General features: G+C 50.8%; 1 protein-coding gene across 2 annotated transcripts in view; it reads left to right on the top strand.

Moving 5' to 3' along the window:
- Window positions 1-584: 584 nt before the first annotated feature.
- NOVA2 (NOVA alternative splicing regulator 2) overlaps window positions 585-23689 on the top strand; it is a 31335-nt gene continuing 8230 nt past the window's right edge. For both annotated transcript variants that reach the window (XR_007474287.1, XM_004271144.4), the window contains exons 1-3: window positions 585-1335; window positions 10081-10224; window positions 15453-15619. Coding sequence is in view for 1 of the 2 variants with exons in the window: in XM_004271144.4 (XP_004271192.2) it covers window positions 1059-1335; window positions 10081-10224; window positions 15453-15619 (588 nt within the window). In the remaining variant the exon portion in view is untranslated. The remainder of the gene's footprint in view (window positions 1336-10080; window positions 10225-15452; window positions 15620-23689) is intronic.

Here is a 23689-nt window from a genome sequence, read left to right as displayed (position 1 = left end):
ATTGAGTGTCAGTTGGGTGCTAGGCTCAAGCACTACATTTTGTAAGTCAGGTGTTCATTGAACTCAGTCCCCTAAGCCCTTGCAGTAACTCTGTGTCGATTCTTCAAGGGATAGATGAAAGATTTGAGGAGCAATTTCCCAGCTGTCGGGGATGCGAGATATGTGAAGTGGGATTTCTTTTAGCAACCAAGTGATGTCAAGTGGCTGAGGCTCAGTTTCCTCATCTGTAAAACGGGGGTAACAGGAGTACCTCACAGAATTGGTTGCTCTAGGAATTAAATGTGATAATGTTTGTGACGTGCTTACTTAGAACCGGAACTGGCACATGGTAATTAGAACCGGACCTGGCACATGGTAAGTACTTGTTCAATAAACGCTCATTACAGGCGAGGGGTGGGGAAACTGGAGGAGCCCAGGGTTATTGCAGCCTGGGAGAGCCTGGTCCCTCGCGTAGCTGCGGGGAGGGGCGTAGTCAACTCTGGGGGCGTGGTCCAGGATTTAAGGACAGGCCAATGGGGCGTCGAAGGGCGTGGCCCTGACCTGCATGGGCGTGACCTTGCGCGGGTGGGAGGGGCCAGGCCGCTGTGGGAGCCTCCGGGAAGAAGATGCTCGGGCCAGCAGCCACCGCCAGCCCAGCCACCGCTGCCGCCCGCGCTCGCCGCCCCCCGGGTCCCCACTAGCGGCCGCCTCCGCCTCCCATCTCCGGCCCCGTTCCTCCGGCCCCCCGCCCCGGGCAGGGTCTGGGGGGCTAGGCCCTCTGCCCCGGGGAGCAAAGAAGGGGGTCCCGTCCCCCACAGTGGCGCGGCCAGTCCCCCGGCCTCCGTAATCTTGAGAGAGACCCCACCCCTCAGTTCTCTCTGGGCCCTATCCGAGACCCCCTTTTCCTTCCCGTCCCGCTCACATCCGCTCTCCAGGCTCTGTCAGCCCCCCAGAAGCAGCTCCCTCCCTCCTCCCCTCTCCGGGGTTCCCCCTCCCCCATCCCTCCGCCACCGCCCCCTCCCCCTCCCACATCCCCTTCCCTCCCCCTCCCTCTCCCCCGTCCCCCAGCCCCCCCCACCATGAGGATGATGGCCGCCGGCGCGGTGCACGGCCTCTTCACGGCCTCCGCGGCCCCGCAGCCGCCGCCGCCCCCGCCGCCGCCGCCGCCGCAACCCCAGCCTCCCCAGCAGCCGTCGCCGCCGCCACAGCAGCCGCCGCCGCCGCCGCCGCAGCCGCCGCAGCAGCAGCAGCCGCCGCCCCAGGCCCCCCCCATGGAGCCCGAGGCCCCGGATTCCCGCAAAAGGCCCCTCGAAACGCCCCCCGAGGTGGTCTGCACCAAGCGCAGCAACACGGGAGGTGAGAAAGGGCTGCGGCTCCGGGTGGGGGAGCGGGCAGGGGGCCGCGCCTTTCTCCAGCCTCCTCCCCCCCAAATGGCAGGTGCAAGGGCTCTGGGGAGGGGAAGGGCGCCCCTCCCTAGACTGGGGAACGGAGAGGGGAGTTGGGGAGGGAACAGGACCCCTTCCCCCTCTCGCCGCGGCCCTGGGCTGGGAGCTTTGTCTGCGTTGAGAGGACTTGGGGGGGAGGGGGTGGTAAGTGTCCTTGGGGGCGCGCAAAGGATGGGGGGCGTGGGTGCCTCCGATCGGGTGTCTCTGTGTCCTTGAGGGGTGTGTGATGTGACCCTTTCGGGGCAGGGGTGTTCCCGGGCTGGCGTGTCCTGGCGGGGGGAGGGGAAGGAGCTGAGGAGGCCTGTGGACCCGGAGCTTCCCAGCCTCCCTCCCTGGGGATGTCCTGAGCAAGGGTTGTCCCGGAGGGAGGCATGTGTGGGCCATGGGCGGGATTTTGCGTGGGGACAAGCTAGGTGGGTGTGTTGGGTGACATGGAGGAAAGGGTGGGTGTGTAAAGCTCAGTGAGAGAATGTGTGGCTGGGACAGGTGTGTGTGTGTGTTCATGTGTGCGTGTGAGCCCTGTAAGGCCTGGATGTGTGACATTAGGGATCATGGATATGACAGGAAGGAGGGTGTGTGTGTGTGTGTGTGTGTGTGTAAGAGATGAGAGGGTGAGAGGGGCTGGGCTCCGTGTTTGAGACCCCCATAGGGGTATATGTGACAAGTGCGTGCATGTCACTCCAGAGGGGACTGTGGCAGAGTGTGACACATGAGTGAGAGGGTGTGTGTGACATGCAAGGAGGTGTGTGTGGGCTGCCGAATGGGCCGGCTCTGGGTGTGAGCCATGAGAGGCTGTGTGGATCAGAGGATGGCAGTTCAGTGTGTGTGACACAGGCGTGTCCCGGGTGGGGTGGGACCAGGAGAAGCTGGTGTGGGTATATGACAAGAAAAGAGTGTGGGCGTGACTCCAGAGAGGCTGTGGCTGGGTGTGACACACGGAGGTGTGCAATGGTGACATCAGAGGGGGTGTGTGCAACAAGGGAAGGTGGGGGTGTGACAGGGGAGAGACTGGGGCTCTGTGGTGAAATTCATGAGGGTGTAACAAGGAAAGGGAAGGATGGGGGCCCATGTGACCGGGTGCAGGAACGTGTGCATGTGACACCCAGGGGGTGGGAAAAGGGAAGGTGTATGTGTGACACCCAAGTGTGTGTATATGTGTAACAAGGGGCTGTGTGTGAAATGGTTGGTGTGGGGATGATTCTGTGTGTGTGTGACAAGGGAGTGTGTGTGTGTGTGTGTGTGTGTGTGTGTGTGTGTGTGTGATGGCTGCATGTTTGACAACACAGAGGGGTGTGTGTGTAAGACAAGAGGGACCCTCACTGTGTGTGTGTGAAGAGGTATGTGTACCAGAGAATAAAAGCCAAGCTGGGAACTCTAGGTGTATGTCTACCCGTGAGGTAGGGTTTGTCAGGGGACTCAGAGCCCAGCCCATTAGCTCCCTGGAAGGAGGGAGACCCCAGAACAGACAAGCCCTTCCCAGCGGTCACCTTGGCCAAAATCTCTGCTTCCTCTGGCCTTTTCCTCCGGATGGGAAAGGGATGGCCTCGGGCATTGTAGTGGGTGGGGTGGGGACCTCCCACCTCCTCTCCTTGGATGAACAGGAGCCATCTCTTCCTCCCGTCCCAGCCCCCTGCCGCCCCTGGCCAGGTGCGATAGGAAATGGGGAACCCCTGGCTGCCTGTGAGGGTGTCCAGCAGAAATTGGAGGAAAGGGAAGTTGGGGGAGGGGTGGGAGGGAGTTTCCTGTCCTTCTTCCTGCTCCCCCACCCCCAGCACACACATGAATGTGTCCCTGCCACATCCTTGCCTCCTTCCTGCCTCACTGCCATTCCCAGCCCTAGGAAGGGTCGGGTACCCAGGCGGTCCCTGAACCCAGGCTGGAGGTCCAGCCCCACCCCTGCTGGGGGGAAGGGGAGGAGGTCTCATCCTTCTCTTAAAGAGGCTGAGATGCTCAAAATCTGAGCACTCAGAGCACAGCAGCACCACCTAACTGTGATGCTGCCAGGACGGTCAGGTCCAAGTGTTTGGCACCTACTACGAGTCAGGCTCTGAGATACGGGTTAATTTCCCAGTACAGCCCTGGGGGAGATGATTTGAGCTGCTTTTGCAGATGAGGAAAACTGAGGCTTAGCGAAATGAAGCCACTAGCCCGAACTCACACAGCTCATAGTGGGGAAGCTGGGATCTCTCCAGCCCTCGGCTGCCTGGCTCCAGAGCTCATGTGCTCAGCCACTGTGCATCCTGCCTTCTTCAGCTGTGGGGAAACTAGGGTGAGCCCTTAGGGACCCTCTCCTCCAGACTCTTCCCAGGGGAAACTGAGGCCCAGAGATGCGAAAGGACAGTCCTCCATTTGCAGAAACCCTCAGGGCCAGGGCTGGGCAACTGTCCAGGACTTTCATCTCAAAATTGACGGCTCCTTCCAATAATATTTTCATGTCTGTGGGACACTGGGTCAACCTCACGCCTTTTCTGAGCTTCAGCGTCACCATCTGCCAAATGGGGAAATAACAATAGTTACAGATGACAGCAGCTACCAGTGTTCTTGCTTACTGCCCTACATGCAATATTTCATTTAATTCTCCCAACATTCTATGATGTGATACTAATAATAATAAATAAATAATAATAATAAATTATAACAATGGCTGCCAGTTATGGTGCCACAGTGCACCAGAAGTATTAGGGAAAACACTGAGCACGGACCAATCATTTAATAATCCTTACAATCTGATTATGTTACCCATCTTACAGGTGACACACTGAGGCACAGAGAGGTTAATTAACTTGCCCAAGGTCAGTCAGCTAATAAGAGGCAGAGCCAGGATTTGAACTCAGGAGGCTGGCTCCATTGCATGGGTAGACTCTATAGTGAACCCCATTTTCAGGCAAGCAAACCAAGGCTCAGAGGGGTAAGGGACTTTCTAGGGTGTCACAGCAAGTCGTGCCAGCCTGGGCAGATTGGCTCCTACCCATGGTGCCAGCCTAGGGGCTGATAGAGGAGATGGTGGCTGTTAAAACTGGCTTCTGGGCACTGTAACTGGCAGGCAGACACCGTCGGGAAGGAGACGAGGCGCTAAGGACAGGAGGGCTTGAGTGAAGAGGTTGGATGGAAACTCCAGTTGGGAACTCAGTGGAGAAACAAATAATCCCAGTCTGGTGGCACGGTAACAGAGTGTCTCTCTTGAGTACAGACGATACCTCTTTTTCTTTCTTTGGCCACGCCGTGTGGCTTGCGGGATCTTAGTTCCCTGACCAGTGAAAGCGCTCAGACCTAACCACTGGACCGCCAGGGAATTCCTACAGATGATAACTCTTAAGGTGCTACTAGAATGGCCCCCATACTCCTGACTGTATTCCCACCTCTGTCAGCCCCATATACACAGAAACAGCAACTCCCCACCGCACACACACACCTCACACCCCAAATGTAGCTTACAGCAGCCAGGCCTTGCTCCCAAGATCCTTGATCGTTAACACAAAGTCAGTATCACCAAGGTTAAGAGCCCTAGAATGAGAGCTTCCAGGGTTCCTCTCATCACTGTCATGTGCTTGATGTGGGACCCTCGGGTGAGTTCTTTCACTGCTCTGAGCCTCAGTGTTCTCATCTGGGAAATGGGTACTGTAAGAGGCACCTCCACCTCTCCAGGCTGTTGTGTGGGTTCAGTGAGATTGTATGTGAAGCATACGGCATCAGGCCTGGCAGATAGTAAGCGCTCAGTAAACAATAGCTATTATTATTACTATTATCATCATCATTATTATTGCTACTGAGAATGTCACATTCCTGATTTACCATCCAGTGGTGATTCGCCCCAAGGAAATCATACCCCATCCACCTCTCTCTCACTTGGAGACAATGTCACAACTCAAAGACAGTTGGATTACATTTCTCACATGGACAGGCAACACCGTCATTCACAGAAAGGTGTCACCCAGCCAACATCCCATCCCTCCTCAGGGGTCCCACTCCCAACCACACCCCTGCCATCTTGTCTTCCGCCAGCGACATCCTCACGCACATCCCACCCCAGCCTCCTCATACCTCCACAGGACACACCGATGCTTCCACCCCCGACCCCCAGACAAGAGCAGGAACCACGAGTACAACACCCCAACTTTGGTTCCCCCTGAAATATACTGTCACCAAAACAACACCTCTGCCGCATCTAATTCTGCCCCGTCTCCCAGATCCGAGCCACCTTTCGGGATCAACTCTCTGTATAAAGTGCCACTCTTCCCATAGCACCTCAAATCTTCTGGGTAGGTTAACATTATTTGTGGAGGTGGGGGAATATTGGTTACTTTTTGGAAACTTTTATAAGCATTCCTGAGGAGGGTGGGCACAAAAGGGAAGGGGGGACCAGAGACTCAGAATGACTAGAAAGTGGAAAGGCGGCTTGATCCCGAGGTGGAAATATTGAAATCACAGCAGAGGGGAACCCGGAATGCTGAAGTTGGCATCTTCATTTGCTGTCCTGTGTAGAGGGAGCTGCCTGAACCCCAAAGGAAAAGTGAAGGGAAGGGTGGGTGGGTGGAAAGTTCTGGCATCTAGATTTTGCTTTGGTAGAAGGAAGCACTTTTTCACAGGCAGAGCCTTGGTTTCTCAAACAGGGTGGGATGTGTGAGGTCTGGGGACTCCGGGTTTAGCTGAGGTGAGGTCACGTGTCTGCCCTGTGCTACAAGGCAGGCTGGCAGATAAAGGCCTGGCTTCTTCCTGGCGGAGGTGGGCTTCCCACGGTGGGAGATGCAAAAGATTCTGAAGAAAACCAGAGCAGACTGTGGGCTACTATGGGGACTCCTGGGACTTAGAATCCTGAGCTTCTACAAGCGAGAGGAGGACTCTGGCCTCTGAGGAGGGGCCTCCAAACTTCCACTAGTCTGATATAAGGACTGCCAAGCGCCCACAAGGTGGTTTAAGGGGGTCCACGGACAGACTTTTTTGGGGGATCATTTTTAGTTTATATCAGTGTGCTTTGGGAGAAAAAAATATAACCAGCCCTTCAAACTGGACTATTAGCAATGATTTTTTAAATGTCCTCTTTAAATAGATGCATTCACATTTTAAGAGGGAGTGGACTTAAAGGGCATGGACTGTCTGTCTTGCTCCCTGCTATGTCCCCGGGATCTAAAACAAGGCCTGGCACGTAGCAGATGCTCAGGAAGGATTTGTTGGAACGAGGGAGGGAAGAGGGAGAGAAGAAGCAAGGAAATAATAGTACAGAGGGACACAGCAAGGGCCAAATTCGGGAAGAGAGTTACAGAGATGCTGGGAGGGTGAGTGGAAGCAGAGCCTCGTTTCTATCAGTGAGAAGACATTCCTCCTCCAAAAAGCAGGGAGAAGCCTGGGGAAAGGTGATGAAGGAAGTGGGGTCTCCCCTCCTTCTATTTCCTAACAAAACCCCAAACCTTGGAGGCTCATTTCCCCACTTACCAGTAAGTCTCTCTGACATAGAGCACTTACTGTGTACCAGACACTGTGATAAGAATGTTACCTGTGTTCGTGAAATAGGTAATATTAATAACGATGATGATGATATCTGACATTTCTCAAGTGGTCTGTGTGCCTGAGACCCTCCTAAGTACTTTACAGTTTAGCATTTCATTAATGATAATAACTCCAGGAACTAGCGCTCTCCTGTCCCCATTTTACAGATGAGAAAACAGAGGCCCAAAGAGGTGAGGAGACTCGCCCAAGGCCACGCAACCCATCAGTGACAAAAGTTGCACTCAGTCTAGGGCTGTTTCTGCCATTTCATTCGGAGATTCTCAGACAAGACCTGAGGAAATGTGAAGGAGGGGAGTGGGGGGCGTCCCCAGTTTTCTTCAGAGCAGACGATTACCTTCCATCTTCAAGAGGGAAGCTGGGGAAGTGGCTCTGGCTGGAGAAAAGATGGGGAATGAAATCAAAGAAGGAAAGAGGATGGCGTTCTAGTGAGAACACCTTCCCATCTTTCTGAACTTTCCAAAGGTGGAGAACTAGCCCCCCAACTCTGTCAGGTTGAGGGGCAGGGCTGGCAAGGGACCACCTCTGTGAGGCCAAGGAAGGAAGTAATTTGGGGGGGTCGGGTGTCAGGATGATTGATGGAAGGGCACCCTGGGGGGCTAATTACCTAATAGGCTTAGTGGTCTGATTAGGCAAGTTTAAGAGGATTGCCTTGGGCTAAAGGAAACCCCTTACTTCTGGATCCCTCCCCATGCCTGCAAAGCCACATCCTGCCCTCATACCTCCATCTTCACACATCAGGGAACCCAGAACTTTCAATCTTAAGGGACCAGGTGGAGATGGGCATGACTCCCAGTCCCCAGTCCTGCCCCCACTTTTATTTTAAATTTAAAAATTTTTGGCCTCACGGTGCGGCACGCGGGATCTTAGTTCCCCCACCAGGGATCAAACCCGCGGCCCCTGCAGTGGAAGTGCAGAGTCTTAGCCACTGGACCGCCAGGGAAGTCCCACCCTGCCCCCACTTTCAACAGAGCAGTTTCTCTTTTATCTGCTCTAGATGTTGGAGTTTCACGGGAGACATTGAAAATAGGTTTCCTTTGCTTAAAAGAAAAAGTTGAAAAACCAGTGGGGGATGATGGCCTAAGACCTTAAGCTTTGGAAGCAAAATGGCCTGGCTCATCCCTTCCTTTTCCCAGTGTTTATTGCATACCTAGCGCTGGGCGCTGCATGAGTCCATGGACACAAGGGCGAGCTTCAGTGATGTGGCCCACACTGGATGACTGTGGTACATCGTTCCAAAGGCATGAGACAGAGGGATCCTTCCCCTCCTCAGAGTTCCAGTCCAAGACGGGACATTTGAGGGGGGACCTGAAGGACAAGAGGGATTCACTGAGGGAGGGGAGTTCCAGGCAAAGAGAATGTGCAAAGGCCCTGAGGTGGGAGGGAGGAGGGAAGTTTGAGGAACAAAAAGGAAAATGTGTCTAGTGCACCTGGAGGAAGATGAGGGTTTGCAGCTGGAAATGTGGACGGGGGCCAAATCACAAAGTAACTTAGACTCAGAAAGTTCCCGAATGTCTACCCTGGGGGCGACAGTTTGGTTAGAAGGTGGGAAAGGTTAGGCACTTGCCTTGAGACTGCTTTAACAAAGGGCTTTACACATGACCAAGAAAACTGGTCCATAACAAAGAATGACCAAAGCCCCATAAAGGGTCCTGGGTGCGACTTCACCACCTCTAGGTCTTTGAGTCTGTCCTGGAGCACATTGGTCTTTAGCCACCAGCAGGGGAAAGTGTTAAGCATGGGTGGGCAAAAAATGAATCCGAGTTGCATTTGAATCTCAGCCCAGCAACTGTCTTGGTGCCCTTGGGCCGGTACCTTCACTGCTCTGTGCCTCAGTTTCTCCTTATGTAAAAATGGAGCTCATTCTACCCACCTCAGCGGACGGTTGTGAGGAATGGATGAGATCAAGCTGGCAAAGCACTCAGCAGAGCGCTGGCTCAGTAGTGAGTGTTAGAACCTCTCCGGAGTCCAGCCCTCCTCTCCCCTCCCCCTTCGCTGCTTCCAGCAGTCAGACCACCGTCACTTCCTGCCTGGACCATTGCAGTTGCCTCATGCTCTTCCACCCATGCATGTCACAGTCTGCTCACCTCATGAGCATCAGAGGGATCTTCTTAAAATCTAAGACAGATCACATCCCTCCTCTGCTCAGAGCCTTCCCGTAGCTCTCATCTCACTTGGAATAAAAACCACCTTGGTCCACAAGCCTGAACACTCCACCACTACCTCCAACCCTCTCAGCCCTCATTTCTTCTAACTCTCCTCCTCTCTCACTCAGCCCCAGCAACACTGGCCACCTCTCTCTCACTCAAACAACGCAGGCATAACCCCAGCCCAGGGCCTTTGCACTTGCTCTTCCTCCACATAGCCCCATAGTTCTGTTTCCTCCTCGACTGTCTGGAAAGGGTGTATCATAATGGTTCAGAGCATGGACTCTGGAGCCAGCTGGGGTTCAGATCTCAGCCCTGCCACCTACTAGCTATGTGAACGGGAGCAGTTTCTTCACCTTTGTTTACTTATCTGGAGAATGGGTTTTTTTTTTAAGTACCTCCCTCAGCCTCAGTGTGAAAATGAAAAAAACCTCGTATTTGTAAATTACTTGGAACAGAGTCTAGCGCATATTGGGTGCTATAGAAATGTTTGATGAACAAAGAATGCCACATTCTTGGGGAAGGCTTTCCTGGCCATCGGATCTGACAGTGCAGCACCTACACTCCCCTTCCTCTTTCCTGCCTCTTTTTGTTTTCTTCGTACTTACCACCATCCGACAACGTAACACATACTGTCTGTCTCCCCCCTCTAGAAGAGTGTAGCTGTGTGAGCTCTTGGCTGAATCACCAAAACTCTTTTGGCCTTATTTGCCTTATTTGCGAAATCAGGAAGCTTTGTCTGTTTTCTTCATGGCTGTTTCACTAGAACGGTGCCAAGCACGTAGCAGGTGCTCAGGAATTATTTGCGGAATGAATGAATAAATGAGCGAATGAAGATCATGGCGTGTTTCATTTTCCTACTGCTATTCTCTTGGTCATTGCTTCTCTGTGTGACTGTGATCCCAGTGGTTTCCTAGCCCAGCCCATGCCAGTGCCTCCCTGGAGGTACCGTCCAAAGGTGAAGAGCCTTCTCCCCTGACTCCCGTCCCCTCTGTGTGCCCCTGCAGAGGAAGGCGAATACTTCCTGAAGGTGCTGATCCCCAGCTACGCGGCGGGCTCCATCATTGGCAAGGGCGGGCAGACCATCGTGCAGCTGCAGAAGGAGACGGGAGCTACCATCAAGCTCTCCAAGTCCAAAGACTTCTATCCGGGTGAGCCCCAGCCCAGCCCTCTTCCTCCGGCCTCCCATCCCTCCCACCTGGGCCCTCTAGGAGGGGGAAGGGCTGCCCTAGGGGCAGTGAGAGTGGTAGGGGGCCTCCCCTCCCCCTCAGGGGACAGAGCTGCCCTCGGCCCCAGGGGCCAGGCCTGAGCAGATGGGGGTGGGGGCAGGGCAAGACAATGGGGCTGCTGCATATTCATGAGCTCATTTGCATGATGTGCTGGCAGATGTGCCCCTTCCCACACACCTGCCCCTTTGGGTCAGTTGGAGGAGCTGGTGGGGGGGGGCCAAGGAGGCAGGTGTTAGGGTGTCCCTCAGGGCTTGGGGGGCCAGCCATGCATGTTACATAGACTCTTTCCCTTTGGATTTCTCTGTCACCCCATCTTGCCCCAATCTGAGTCGCTCTGGTTTTCCATCTGTGTCATTCTTTATGTGTCTCTCATTCTGTTTCTGACTTTCCCATCTCTTGTTCCCTTAGGCTCCATTCCCATCGGCTTCTCTCTGTCTCCTCCTGCTCTGCTTTCTGCTCTGTCTCTCTGGTTCCGTTTGGACATCCCCCATCTCTGTTCTCTTAGCCTCCCAGCCAGTCTGTCTGTCTTGGCTTTTTCCTCTTCCTCCCCTCCTCTTCCCTTCCCTTTCTGTCTTCCCATCTCTCTCCCCATATTTTCCTTTTCCCCCACTTCTCTTATTCTCACATTTTTCTCTGTCTTCCTCTCCCAACTCTCTCTGTTCAGTCACCCATTCAAGCAGTAGTTGGTAGCGCCCCTCAATGGGGTCATTCTTTGCCGGCATTGCCCCTCATTTCTTTCTGCCCCTGCTTGCCCATCTCTCCCTTTATGTTTCTCTTTTTCTCCTAAGTCTCAGCTCCCTCGTGTTTTTTTTCTTCCCCTCTCTCCAAAATCAGCCCCTTTTCTGCCTCTCCTCCAGCTCTATCTCCCTTCCTTCAATCATAAATTTTTCCAGGCCCCTCCACTCTCTATAATCTCCCTCAATATCTCTCACCCCTTCATATATCCCTCCCAAGACCTATGCCTGAGTTTTGACATCTAGGAATCCAGGGAAGGCCCCCCTGAACTGCATCTCTGGTCCAGCACTGGTTCTAGTTCATCCTTAATCCCCTTGGATTTTTTAGGTCAAACACCAGAGCTGGAGCCGAGGGTCAGGACAAATTCATATTCTCTCTCTGTCTCTCTCTCTCTCTCTCTCTCTGTGTCTCTTTCTCTCTCTCTCTCCTCCCTCCACCCCCCTGCCTCCCATCTAACTAAGCAGCTTTGGCAAGAGGTTTAGAGAACAGTCCAGGGAACCTGGCACAACCCCCTTTTCTCTTCCTCCCTGGCCCAGTTTTCCCCCTCACTCCCCCAGCCCACAAGATACGGATGAGACCTCTGCTTGGGACTTTCATCCAAGGACACTTGGTTCCTTGCCCCTGGATCACATTCTGTGACATAACACATGTCATTCCCTCTCAACTCAGTGACACATCCCACTGGCCAGGCAGCCTAGAACCCCAGAGGATGGGACAGTCATTGCCTCTCTCCTGGGCCGAACACTGTTCAAACAAGCAACGTGAGCCAGCATCTCTCCCCAGCCCCTGGATGTGCAGCCAGCCCCGCTCCCCATCCCCAAGTTGGAACTTCCAGATCATACAGCATATACTAGCTCCTGGCTCAGAGATGCAGGACACAGCTCCCTACATCCTGGTCCTGTCCCTAGGACTTCCCAGGACCCACAGGAACGTAAGAAATGGAGATGCTACTGCTCAAGCATGTGTTCCTCTGCTCCTGGCTGATACCTTTCATTCATTCATTCAACATATATTCTCTGAGCATCTTCTCTATGCCAGCACCATACCGGACCGAGATGGGGACACAAGCAGTGACTGAGGCACCCCAGCCTAGCCCTCCCGGATCTCACATCCCAGTGGGGGAGATAAACCGAACATCATTGATGACCTAGAGTGGTCAGAGCTGGGACAGGGAAACCCAGAGGATGGAGGGAGCCCAGACAGGGCACCCGACCCAGCCTGAGGAGATCAGGAAGGGCTTCCTGGAGGAGGAGGCCAGAATAATAAGAGTGAGCTAGGTAAGCAGCAGTGAAGGGTGCTCCAGGGAGATGAAAGAGCATGTTCAAAGGCTGGGGGTGGGGGTTAGTTTGTTCAGTGTGGCTGGTGAAAGGTAAAAAGGTAAAAACTGATAATAGAGAAATTGAAAGGGTCCTCTGGGCCTAGTTGGTTCTGTCTCTCTCTCTCTCTCTCTCTCACACTCTCACACACACACACACACACACACACACATACACACACACTGATGTGTCTACTCCATGAAACAAAAACCTACCTGGCCTTTACCCAAAGGGAGGGGTAGAACACACAAAGGGTGTCCCCTCCTTGATACAGAAACCCCAAGCCCCAGATTCAATCCTTCCCGGTCATACATGGAGAAACTTAGACCCAGAAGAGGCAGGTACCTGCCCAAAGCCACACAGTCTTCTGTGTAGCTCACCAGACATTCTAGTGATTCTAAAACTCCTCCTGATTTTGAGGAGCCGCCTGAAGCCCTGGACCCTAGCCCCAGAAGAAAAACGGACACATACACTTCTTAAATTTTTTTATTGATTTATAACATCTCTGCAGCCAAGTGCAAAATCTTAAGTGACTACTTAATAAATTCATACATATTCTTTTTTACCATCAAAAATACAAAAGCAGAATTGCAATCATTGTATGCCTCTCCCCACCACACACACACACACACACTCCACCCACCCCACATATAGCACAGGATGGCTCAATGGTTAGAAGCCCAGACTCGGAAGCCAGACACCTGGGTTCAAAACCCTGATCTTTCACTACTGGCTGAGTGAACTTGGACACATCCCAGACCTCTGTGCCTTAGTGTCCTTAGCAGTAAGTGAAGAATAATAGTATTGCCTGCCTCATGTATTAAAGTGAACAAGTACATATAAAGTGCTTAGAATGATGCCTGGTGATCGGTGTTATGTAAGCACCAGCTGTTACTATTAGATATTCTTTCAGGGTTAAATTGAGTCCCCCAAAGCCCCTGTGGACCCTGGTTAAGAACTACCAGTCTGTGAGATCACAGACTCCCTGAGCTGGAAGGAAGCCTCCCAGAGATGGAGAGCTGGGCCACTTCAGTCAGGCTCTCCCTGGGGCCACCCCACCCCCTAGTTCCCACCCTGACCCACACCCTTTCCTATTTACACCCAGACGGAGGCAGCCTGCACGCTGACTCACGCTTGGCTCAGACCAAGCCATTGTTCTGGGGTGGAGGGGAGTACGAGTGAGGAACAGCGGCCCAAAGGAGATGGGGGATGTCAACTACCCCGGTGACCCAAGACAGTGACACTCAGACACATGGCGAGACTCGCTTGCCGGGCTGAGAGATGGCAAGCAAGGGGTCAGGGTGGTAACACTAGCGTGCCACACTGGAATGCCCACAGGACACCAGACACTCACCCCCAAGTGTCCCAGACACACAGGCACACGGAGCCTGACGCACACTCAGGACCTTTTACAGACCCAGGGAGTTTACTGGTCCTGCAGAGAGATTCTCACCCAGGAAGAGACACACACACACACCCCACACACCTAATACGTCCAAATCAGCCAGGCGCTCACAGCTTCACCCCGGCCAGGCTTGGTGGAGTCGTCTTTGTCTGGCTGTAATTCAGACACTCAGACACACACACAAATACATCAGTCCTCCAAACAGTCTTACATACTGACCCCTGGGTCCGCCTGTTGGTCTCTTTCTCTTCCTCATGTTCACACACATCAGTCACAGAGTCTCGCCTGTTTCCTATACACGCACCCTTACACATATATGTGCATTCCACATACCACTCATCCAAGTAGTCTTTTGAACACCTAGGGGTGTCTGGATATCTCTTTCCCTTACACACACACACACACACACACACACACACACACACAGAGTCATACAATCTCCACGTGCTATACATTCATCGTACAGCCTCAATGCCACTTCCTGGGATTCTTTGTTTCTTACTCTCAAACCCTTGGGCACACCCAGCTCAAGTCTCACAAATAGTGTACATAACCTTGAACGTCACAGCGACACCCAAAGTCTTTCCCCCCACACAAGAGTACACACAAACGTCTTTACTGGAATCACTATGTCACAGTCTTTTTATATCTCTGTCTCTCCTGCTCTTTCTTTTACACACACACACACGCACATGCACACACACACACACGTAAAGATAATTGAGCCAGTCCTGCCCAAGTATACACATGCACACACACACCACTCACCCAAACAGCCTCACAGATGTACTCACACTGGTCAGTCAGTGTTACCCAGAGTCTCTCCCATACACATATATCCCAGCATCACCCAGAATTAGTGCCTCTTCTCCCTGCTGCCCGCCTCCAATACACATAGTAAGGATGCCCAGGTCAGAACCACAGCCAATATCTGGAGAATCGCCAGCAAAGGCACCCACCTCACCCTGCTTTCTCCATCCCCCTGTCTCCACTCTTCCATGAGTTGCCTTTGCCCCACTCTGCTCTCCCCTCTCCACAGCCTTGCCCTCCCCCACCCCTCAGCCCTCCATCTGGTGGGTCCAGGCAGGCACTCAGGCCTCTCTGCTGTCTCCCCCATCCCCCAGCCCTTCCCCATCCTCTCCAAAAGCCCAGAGGCCGTTGCTGCAGGCTTTCAGGGGTTGCCATGGCAACGGGGCCTCATCCCTAGTCCCCCTGGGGGTGGGCTGAGGACCCAGCCAGCCACACCGATAAGGGGGTTCCAGTTACTGTGGCAACCGTTGCAGGCCTGAGCTCTCGGCTTCTAGAAGGTGGGGAGGGGGGAGTGAGTGAATGGTTGCCAAAGCAACCGAGAGAGCCGGCAAGGACTGGGAAGAGGCAGCTGAGCCCCGTCTCCCTTGCCCAGGGCTTCTGTGGGCATAGCAAAGTACTTAAGCATCATTCTTCCATCCCCTCGGGTTGTTTTAAGGGAGGGAGAGGAAATGCAGATAATAAAACAGGGATTCCTCTCATTCTCCCAGCTACCCATCATGGTCTGGGAGCCCATGCCAGCTTGCCCAGGCTTATCAAGTGACCTGGGGCCAGTGAGGTCCACTCTCTGGACCGCAGTCTTCTCCGTCCATTGAATGGGGCCTGTCTCTCAGGAATGCTCCCCTTCCTGTCTGATGAGTGTGCCCTCTCTCTCCTTTGCTCAACAGGAACCACAGAGCGAGTATGCCTGGTACAGGGTACAGCAGAGGCCTTGAATGCTGTGCACAGCTTTATTGCTGAGAAGGTCCGAGAAATCCCGCAAGCGATGACCAAGCCCGAGGTGGTCAATATCCTTCAACCCCAAACCACAATGAATCCTGACAGAGCCAAGCAGGTTAGCAGGGGCAGAGGCTGAGTCTCTGTAAAGCTGGTGGGGTTTGAGAGAAAACGCTTCTTCCACGTCACTGGATTGCGATGGGGGTTCAACGGGATAATGGCTATAAAACATTTACCAGTCAGATACGTGGTAGTGGTTAGTATTATTGTTAGAGAGTCAGCCTAAGGACTCCAGACCTCTTAGAGTGATTTGATTCAGAGAGAGAGTGAAGGTCTGGGAGAATCTGACCCAGACCCCCTTACTTATTCCTCCTTCCTAGGATTCTCCAGATCCTCTTCTCTCTTCCACATCTTCCCATTGTCTCTCAAAACCACCTGCTTCCCACTTCCTGTTCTCACCGGAAGTAACCTCAGCGACACCCCCATCCATAGGCAGAAAATTTTAGAAGCAGCCTCCGGTACTCCCTCTCTCCATTAATGACTGAATAGGAGTAGCCACCATTTTGGAGAGAAGGTGTTCCATTGGGCGGGGCGGGTCCCTCTCCTACACAGCCCTCTCAAGGAGGGATGGAAGGAGAAGGGCAGAGCCTCTCTGTTGCCTCAGTTACCTGGAAGCCGTGGTGTAGGGGAGTGGCAAGGAGCTGACCGATCGCTTCCTGGGCCTCTCCCGTTGCCAAGACCACCATGCACACCGGGCAGGTGGGCTTGCTGCAAAGCCCCTGGCAGCACGGTCCTGACTGCGTAGAGGGCCAAGGAGGAAAAGAGCACGGGGTTGGCTGCAGTAGTTTTCTCTCCCCTTCTCCGCTCCCGTATACATGTGCACATGATGACCCGGGCAGGCGGACAGGCCACTTGTGAGGGTTCCTTAAAGTCTGCCTAAAAGCAAAGACAAGAGAGAGGGCCTCGGTAAAAGGAAGCTGGAATTCCCGGGAATTCTTTTTGCCCTGAGGTGGGGGAGACCACGGGTCTAAGTGTCTCTGAGCTCGTGGGGAAACAGTGGGCAGAAAGCTCTGGAAGAATGCTTGGGAGCGGAGCCTTCCCCGCAAAGACTGCGGGCTTGGGGCTTGGAGCGCGGCTGCTGTCCTTGGTGCTGAAGCATCTCTGCTCCTCGCGCCCTGCCAGGCCTCTCCCAAATCCCTTTCCACCAGCAGGCCACAGCTTACCCACAGTTTACAGGGAGGCGAGGATATTGCCTCTTCCCTCCGCCTTGGTCGTGGCCACTAGGGGCTCAGGGTTCATCAAGAGTTTGTACATGTTGCAGGGAAAATGGGGTCAGCACCATCTGTGCCTGAGCCTCCCTCTCCACCACCTAAGCCACGGGAAGTCTGAAATAGCGGAGTCGAAAGGTTACAGAACCAGGACTTCTTCCTCTGCCTTATTACTCCGGGGCTCCAAAGAATGAGAGAGATAATGGCTGAAGGCTGAGGCTCTGGAATCAGATGTTGAGTTGAATTTTCCTCTGATGCTTCTTACCTGTGTGACCTTGAGCAGGTGACTTGATTTCTCCATGTAAAATGAGATTTATTATGGTACCCACTTAAGGGTGGTGGCTAGTGTTCATTAACATTTGAAAAGCACTTATCATGCATGCCTAATGCATAGAAAATTTTCAAAACATGGTCGCCGTTATTGTGGGATTTTTGAGTCAGGAGGCAGGTCTATTCCCTTTCTGCCTTGGACTTGCTGTGTTGCTCTGTGTCTTTTTCCCTTCTGTATGCCTCAGTTTCCCTTTCTTTACAGTGGGGAAGCTGGGCCGAGCCAGGGATTATAAATGGAAATGCCTCCAGGATTCGGAAAGGGAACATAAGGGATTGAGGACCTTGGACTCAACATAGAGATATCATGCCATCCCTAAAGGGGGGCAGCTGCTATTCACCTTCACTTGATTCTCACCATTTGGGAATGGGGACAGAGTATTACATCTTCCCCATTTTTCCAGAGAAGTCAAAAATATTTTAAATCAACTGATTTTTCAAGGTTGGCTCAGTTTTGAAAACACTGTGTGTCTGTGGGCCGGCTATGGGCTGAGCGTCACCAGTTTGCCACCTCTGGGCTAGAGCGGCGATTCTCAGCCCTGGCTGGTATCTGAGTCATCTGAGTAGCTTAAAACACAGATTCCTGAGTCGTGGCCTGGAGCCGCTGAATCAGAGTTTCTGGGGAGAAGGCGTGGGGATCTGAACATGGACTCTGGCCTGGGATCAGATCCTGGCTCTACTGGTCACTATCTGTGTGACCTTAGGCAAGTTACTTAACCTCTCTGTGCCTCCGTTTTCCAATCTATAAAGTGTGATAATAACAGTACCTACCTTGTAGGGTTGTTGCTAAAATTCAGTTAGTTACTATACGGAAGTATTTTAAAAAGTGCCTGGCACGTGGTAAGCACCATTAGCGGCCGCTGCTGTTATTGTTGTTGTTATTATTATTATTTTTAAATCTCCAGACTTGCAAACCTCTGAGGCAGATGGTCTCTGAGGTCTTTCTGGCTCTAAGACACCTACAATTCTATGGCTCTGTGATTCCAAGATTCTAGACCTGTATTATTCTAACAGCCTACTGTTAGAACATCCAAGATGCCATAGAACTGCACATGCAGATCTAAGATGCTGTGGTCTTGCAATCTGGGCCTATCAGGAAGGCAGCTACTGTTTTCTGAGGGCTTCCCATGTGCCAGGCATTTTAGTCACTGAATATTCTCAATAATTGTACAGAGTAGCTGTGGTTATGTCAATGTCAGAGATGAGGAAACGGAAGCACAGAGAGGTGAAGGCATTTGCTTTCACCGTTGCTTGGCAAACACAGTTCCTTGGATGAAAAGGTTCCATCCTTCCCCCATTGCTCTGAAGTGCTGTATCACATACTAGATACCTCTTTACCCTTAGGCCTGGTTTTGTACCTTTTTCTGTTCTATCCCCTTGACTTGTCAGACTTCTTTTTTTCCAATGATTTCTTTAAAATAACAGCTGTATTGAGATATAATTCACATACTGTAAAGTTCACCATTTTAAAGTGTGTAATTCAGCAGTTTCAGTATATTCACAAGGTTGTGCATTGATCACCACTATGTAATTCTAAAACATTTTTACCACCCCCAAAAAATCCCCATAGCCATTAACAGTCATTTTCCATTCCCCCAGGTGCCTCTGCCCCAGCCCCTTCCCACCATTAATCTACTTTTAGTGTCTGTGGATTTCCCTATTCTGAATAGTTTATATAGATTGAATGATATTTCTGTGGCATCTTGAGTCTGGCTTCTTTCCCTTAGCATAATGTCTTCAAGATTCATCCATACTGGGAATTCCCTGGCGGTCCAATGGTTAGGACTCCACACTTTCACTGCCGAGGGCACGGGCTCAGTCCCTGGTCAGGGAACTTAGATCCCCACAAGCCGCATGTTGTGGCCAAAAAAAAAATTAAAAAGAAGATTCATCCGTACTGTAGCATATAACAAAACTTCATTCCTTTTCATGGCCAGATAATATTTCACTGTATGGATATACCACATTTTGTCTATTCATCAATTGCTAGAAATTTGGGGTGTTTCTACTTTTTAGCTATTATGAATAATGCTGCTAATGGACATATGTGTGGATGTATGTTTTCAGTTCTCTTGGATATATACCTAGGGTGGAATTTATAGGTCATATGATAAATCTACGTTTAACTTTTTGAAGAACTGCCAGACTGTTTTCCAAAGTGTGGCTGTACCACAGATGTGGGATTTAAATCCAGGTCCGCCCATGGGGATAACAATGACAACAACCATTTCATGTGTACCTACTGTGGGCACATATTAATTGCCTGCTCTCCTGGCATCCAGCGCTTGGCACATAGTAGGTGCTCAGCAAATGTTGCTTGTTTGAATGAATGGGTGATGACATGCCCATGGGGACCAAGCAGAAACATGACTGAGGGGAGGTAGTCTGGTGCAACCTGGCAGAGGTAGGCACTATGTGTCATCTGGAGGGCAGCCATACTCAGTTCTGGCTAATTGTGGCCATGCTTGAATTTCAAGCTCATCATTTCATGCATGATCTCTATTAGACCTCACAGTAATCCTATGGAAGAGGTATGAATATCCCCATTTTATGGAAGAGAATACTGAGTTTCCAAAAGATTAGGTCCCTTGCCCAGAATCAGTGGTGGAGCCAGGATCTGAACCTGAGCAGGTGCCTCCAGAGTCCAGGGCAGCTTTTCAGGGATTTGTGTGCAACGGGCTGCAGACTGGTGGTCTGGCTGCTACACAGTGGTTCTCAGACGTTTTGAAGTGGTTACCAACATTTAAAAACTAGGCCGCTTCCCATTTTACAAGTCAGAATTGCCAGTTGATCTGTAAAACTCATATCAGGCTGAATTTGAATATCACACACACACAGAGACCACCACCACCACCAGGTGAGATGCACCTGGCTGCCTACACCCAGTCCCATTCCTGCTTGGTCCTTTGGGCATTTCATCATCCATTCTTTCATCCAGCCATTCATTCACCCACTCTTGGCTGAGTATGTGCCAGGCACTCCTCTAGGCACTGACAACCCAGCAGTAAACAATACAGACACAAATCTCTACCCTTGTGGATCTTAAATTCTTCCTGGAGAATCAGAAAATAAGTAAATAAATAAAATGTATAGGATGTCAGAGAGTGAAAAGTATTATGAAGAAAAGACAGAGAAAAAGGAAAGGAAGTATTGGGGCCTTTTTTTCTCTTAACTTTTTTTTTTTTTTTTTTGGCGGTACGCGGGCCTCTCACTGTTGTGGCCTCTCCCGTTGAGGAGCACAGGCTCCGGGCGCGCAGGCTCAGCGGCCATGGCTCACGGGCCCAGCTGCTCCACGGCATGTGGGAACTTCCCGGACCGGGGCACTAACCCGTGTCCCCTGCATCGGCAGGCGGACTCTCAACCACTGCGCCACCAGGGAGGCCCCCTCTCTTAACTTTTTATTTGGAAAATGTTTAAAGAACGTTACAATGAACTCCCTATACACTGCACTTAGATTCACCAATTGTTAACACATGTTTTATCTCTACACACACACACACACACACACACACACACACACACACACACATTGGTTTTTTGTTTGTTTTTTTGTTGATCTATTTGAAAATAAGTTGTAGATCTCATGACTCTTCACCTCTAAATACTTCAGTGTATATCTCCCAAGAACAAGGACAGTGTCCTATGTTATTATATTACTATTATCACACCTATAAAAATTAACACTGAATTCATAATATTATTTAATAAAAAGTCCATATTCAGATTACCCCAAAATATCTTTTATATCTATAAAGTATTTTTATTAAAGATTCAGTTAATGTTCATGCGTTGCATTTGGTTGTTATACCTCCTTAATCTCTTTTAATCTAGCATAGCCTAGGATGTAGTTTTGAAGGTAGAGCCAACAGAATTGCTGATTGGATGCTGAGTGTAAAGGAAAGAGAGGACTTCTAAGGGTCGGGACTGAGTAGTGGAAGGATGCATTTCCATGTGCTGAAATGAGGAACACCATGGCAGAAACACATTTGAGGAGGAAGATGAGATTTTAAGTTTGAGGTGTCCACTCAACATCATACTAGAGATGTAAGGTTAGCAGTTATGAGTCTGGAGGTATCCATGCTGGAGATGTAAAATAAACACAGACAAGCTTTGATAATCAGGTGGTCAGGGAAGGCCCTTCTGGGGAGGTGCATTTGTGCAATGAATGAAGAGAGGGGCGAGCCGTCTTTTCTGGGGAAAAGCATTCCAGGTGAGGGAACAGCAGGTGCAAAGTCCCTGAGTCTGGACAGAGCTTGGCAAGTTGGAGGAACAGCAGGGAGTCTGGTGTGTCTGCAGTGGAGTCAGCAAGAGGGAGGGAAGAGTGAAGTCAGAGAGATCAACAGGGAACAGAGCATGTCAGAGCAGTGGTTCTCAGCCCTGTTTGCCTGTTTGAAGGGAGCCAATGTCCCCTTTCTCCTACAAATATTTTCCTATGCCCACTTTACTCTCTGAAATTATATATATAATATGTCTATTTGTATAAATAAAAAACATATCTGGGGCTTACCTCGTGGCACAGTAGTTAAGAATCCGCCTGCCAATGCAGGGGACACGGGTTTGAACCCTGGTCCGGGAAGATCCCACATGCCGCGGAGCAACTAAGCCCGTGTGCCACAAGTACTGAGCCTACGCTCTAGAGCTCGTGAGCCACAACTACTGAAGCCCACGTGCCACAACAACTGAAGCCCACGCGCCTAGAGCCTGTGCTCCACAACAAGAGAAGCCACCGAATTGAGAAGCCCGCGCATCGCAAGGAAGAGTAGAGAAAGCCCGCGCGCAGCAACGAAGACCCAACGCAGACATAAATAAATAAATAAATAAATGAATGAAAATAAATTTATTTTTTTAAAAATCTATAAGATTTTTAGGGCTTCCCTGGTGGCACGGTGGTTGGGAGTCCGCCTGCCGGTGCAGGGGACACGGGTTCGTGCCCCGGTCTGGGAGGATCCCACGTGCCGCGGAGCGGCTGGGCCCGTGAGCCATGGCCGATGAGCCTGCGCGTCCGGAGCCTGTACTCCACAGCGGGAGAGGCCACAGGAGTGAGAAGCCCACGTACCGCAAAAAAAAAAAAAAATATATATATATCTCTATAAGATTTTTAAAAATTTATTTACATTTATTTATTTATTTTTGGCTGCGTTGGGTCTTCGTTGCTGTGCGGGCTTTCTCTAGTTGCAGCGAGCGGGGGCTTCTCATTGGGGAGCACGGGCTCTAGGTGCGTGGGCTTCAGTAGTTGTGGCATGCGGGCTCAGTAGTTGTGGCACACGGGCTCAGTAGTTGTGGCACGCAGGCTCAGTAGTTGTGGCTCGCGGGCTCTAGAGCTCAGGCTCAGTAGTTGTGGCGCACGGGCTTAGTTGCTCCGTGGCATGTGGGATCGTCCCGGACCAGGGTTCGAACCTGTTGTCCCCTGCATTGGCAGGTGGATTCTTAACCACTGCGCCACCAGGGAAACCCTATAAGATTTTTAACAATTTTATTGAGATATAATTCGCATAAATACATTTGACCCATTTAAAGTGTGCAGTTCAATGGCTTTATTATATTCAGAGTCCGGCATCCATCGCCGCAATCAATTTTAGAACATTTCATTTCCTCAAAAGGAAACCTTGATCCCCTTAGCTATCACCCCTCAATCCTCCCAGCTCTCCCCACCCCAGCCCTAAGCCACCACTAATCTACTTTGTCTCTATAGATTTGCCTATTCTGAACATTCATGGAAATGGAATAATACAATATGTGGTCTGTTGTGCCTTACTTCGTTCATGCAGCATAATATTTTCTAGGCTCATCCATGTTGTAGCATGCATCAGTCCTTCATTTCATTTAAATTGGTTGCCAAATAATACTCCATTGTACGGATGTACATTTTCTATATCCCATAAGACTTTCAAATAAAGGAGAGATGAAAGGAAGGTTATTTGTTATAAAATAAGGTGAATTTTAATATGTAAATACTCAGCCAGGGCCACAGTAGAAATAAATAATGAAACAGTCAGCTGCTCACACCTAACGTGGCCTGAGTGAGACAGAGCGTAGTATTGGAGGCTTCAATGATACAGGCATTACTCCGATGTCATGGTTTTCTTTTTTTTAATTGAAGTATAGTTGATTTACAGTGTTGTGTTAATTTCTGCCATACAGCAAAGTGATTCAGTTATACATATATATACATTCCCTTTTATATTCTTTTCCATTATGATTTATGACAGGATATTTAATATAGTTCCCTGTGCTATACAGGAGGACCTTTTTGTTTATCCATTCTATATATAATAGCTTGCATGATGTCATGGTTTTCTAAAATAATGAACGACTCTTGGTAAAATTCAGAACAAAATAAAGTACAGTCTTCCCTTGATTTACCAATAGTTACATCCCTGGAAATTTCAGTAGATCTTAAAACCTGCAAAAGAAAAAACTACTTGGTACTTACATGTATCATGGGGCTCAGTTCTGGCTGCGAGATTTCTAAGCAGACTTCTCACCAACATGAATGTCCAGGGGGACATTCAAAAGTCGTACAGGACCTGAGACTGTTCTTCATTGTGAGGAACTGACTCACATTACGGGGTGCAAACATCCCTGACCCTGCC

This window comes from Orcinus orca, chromosome 20 (genome assembly GCF_937001465.1).
Source record: "Orcinus orca chromosome 20, mOrcOrc1.1, whole genome shotgun sequence".
Classification (NCBI taxonomy): domain Eukaryota; kingdom Metazoa; phylum Chordata; class Mammalia; order Artiodactyla; family Delphinidae; genus Orcinus; species Orcinus orca.
Note: the sequence above shows the minus strand (reverse complement) of the source record. Positions and strands in the feature narration are given on the sequence as shown.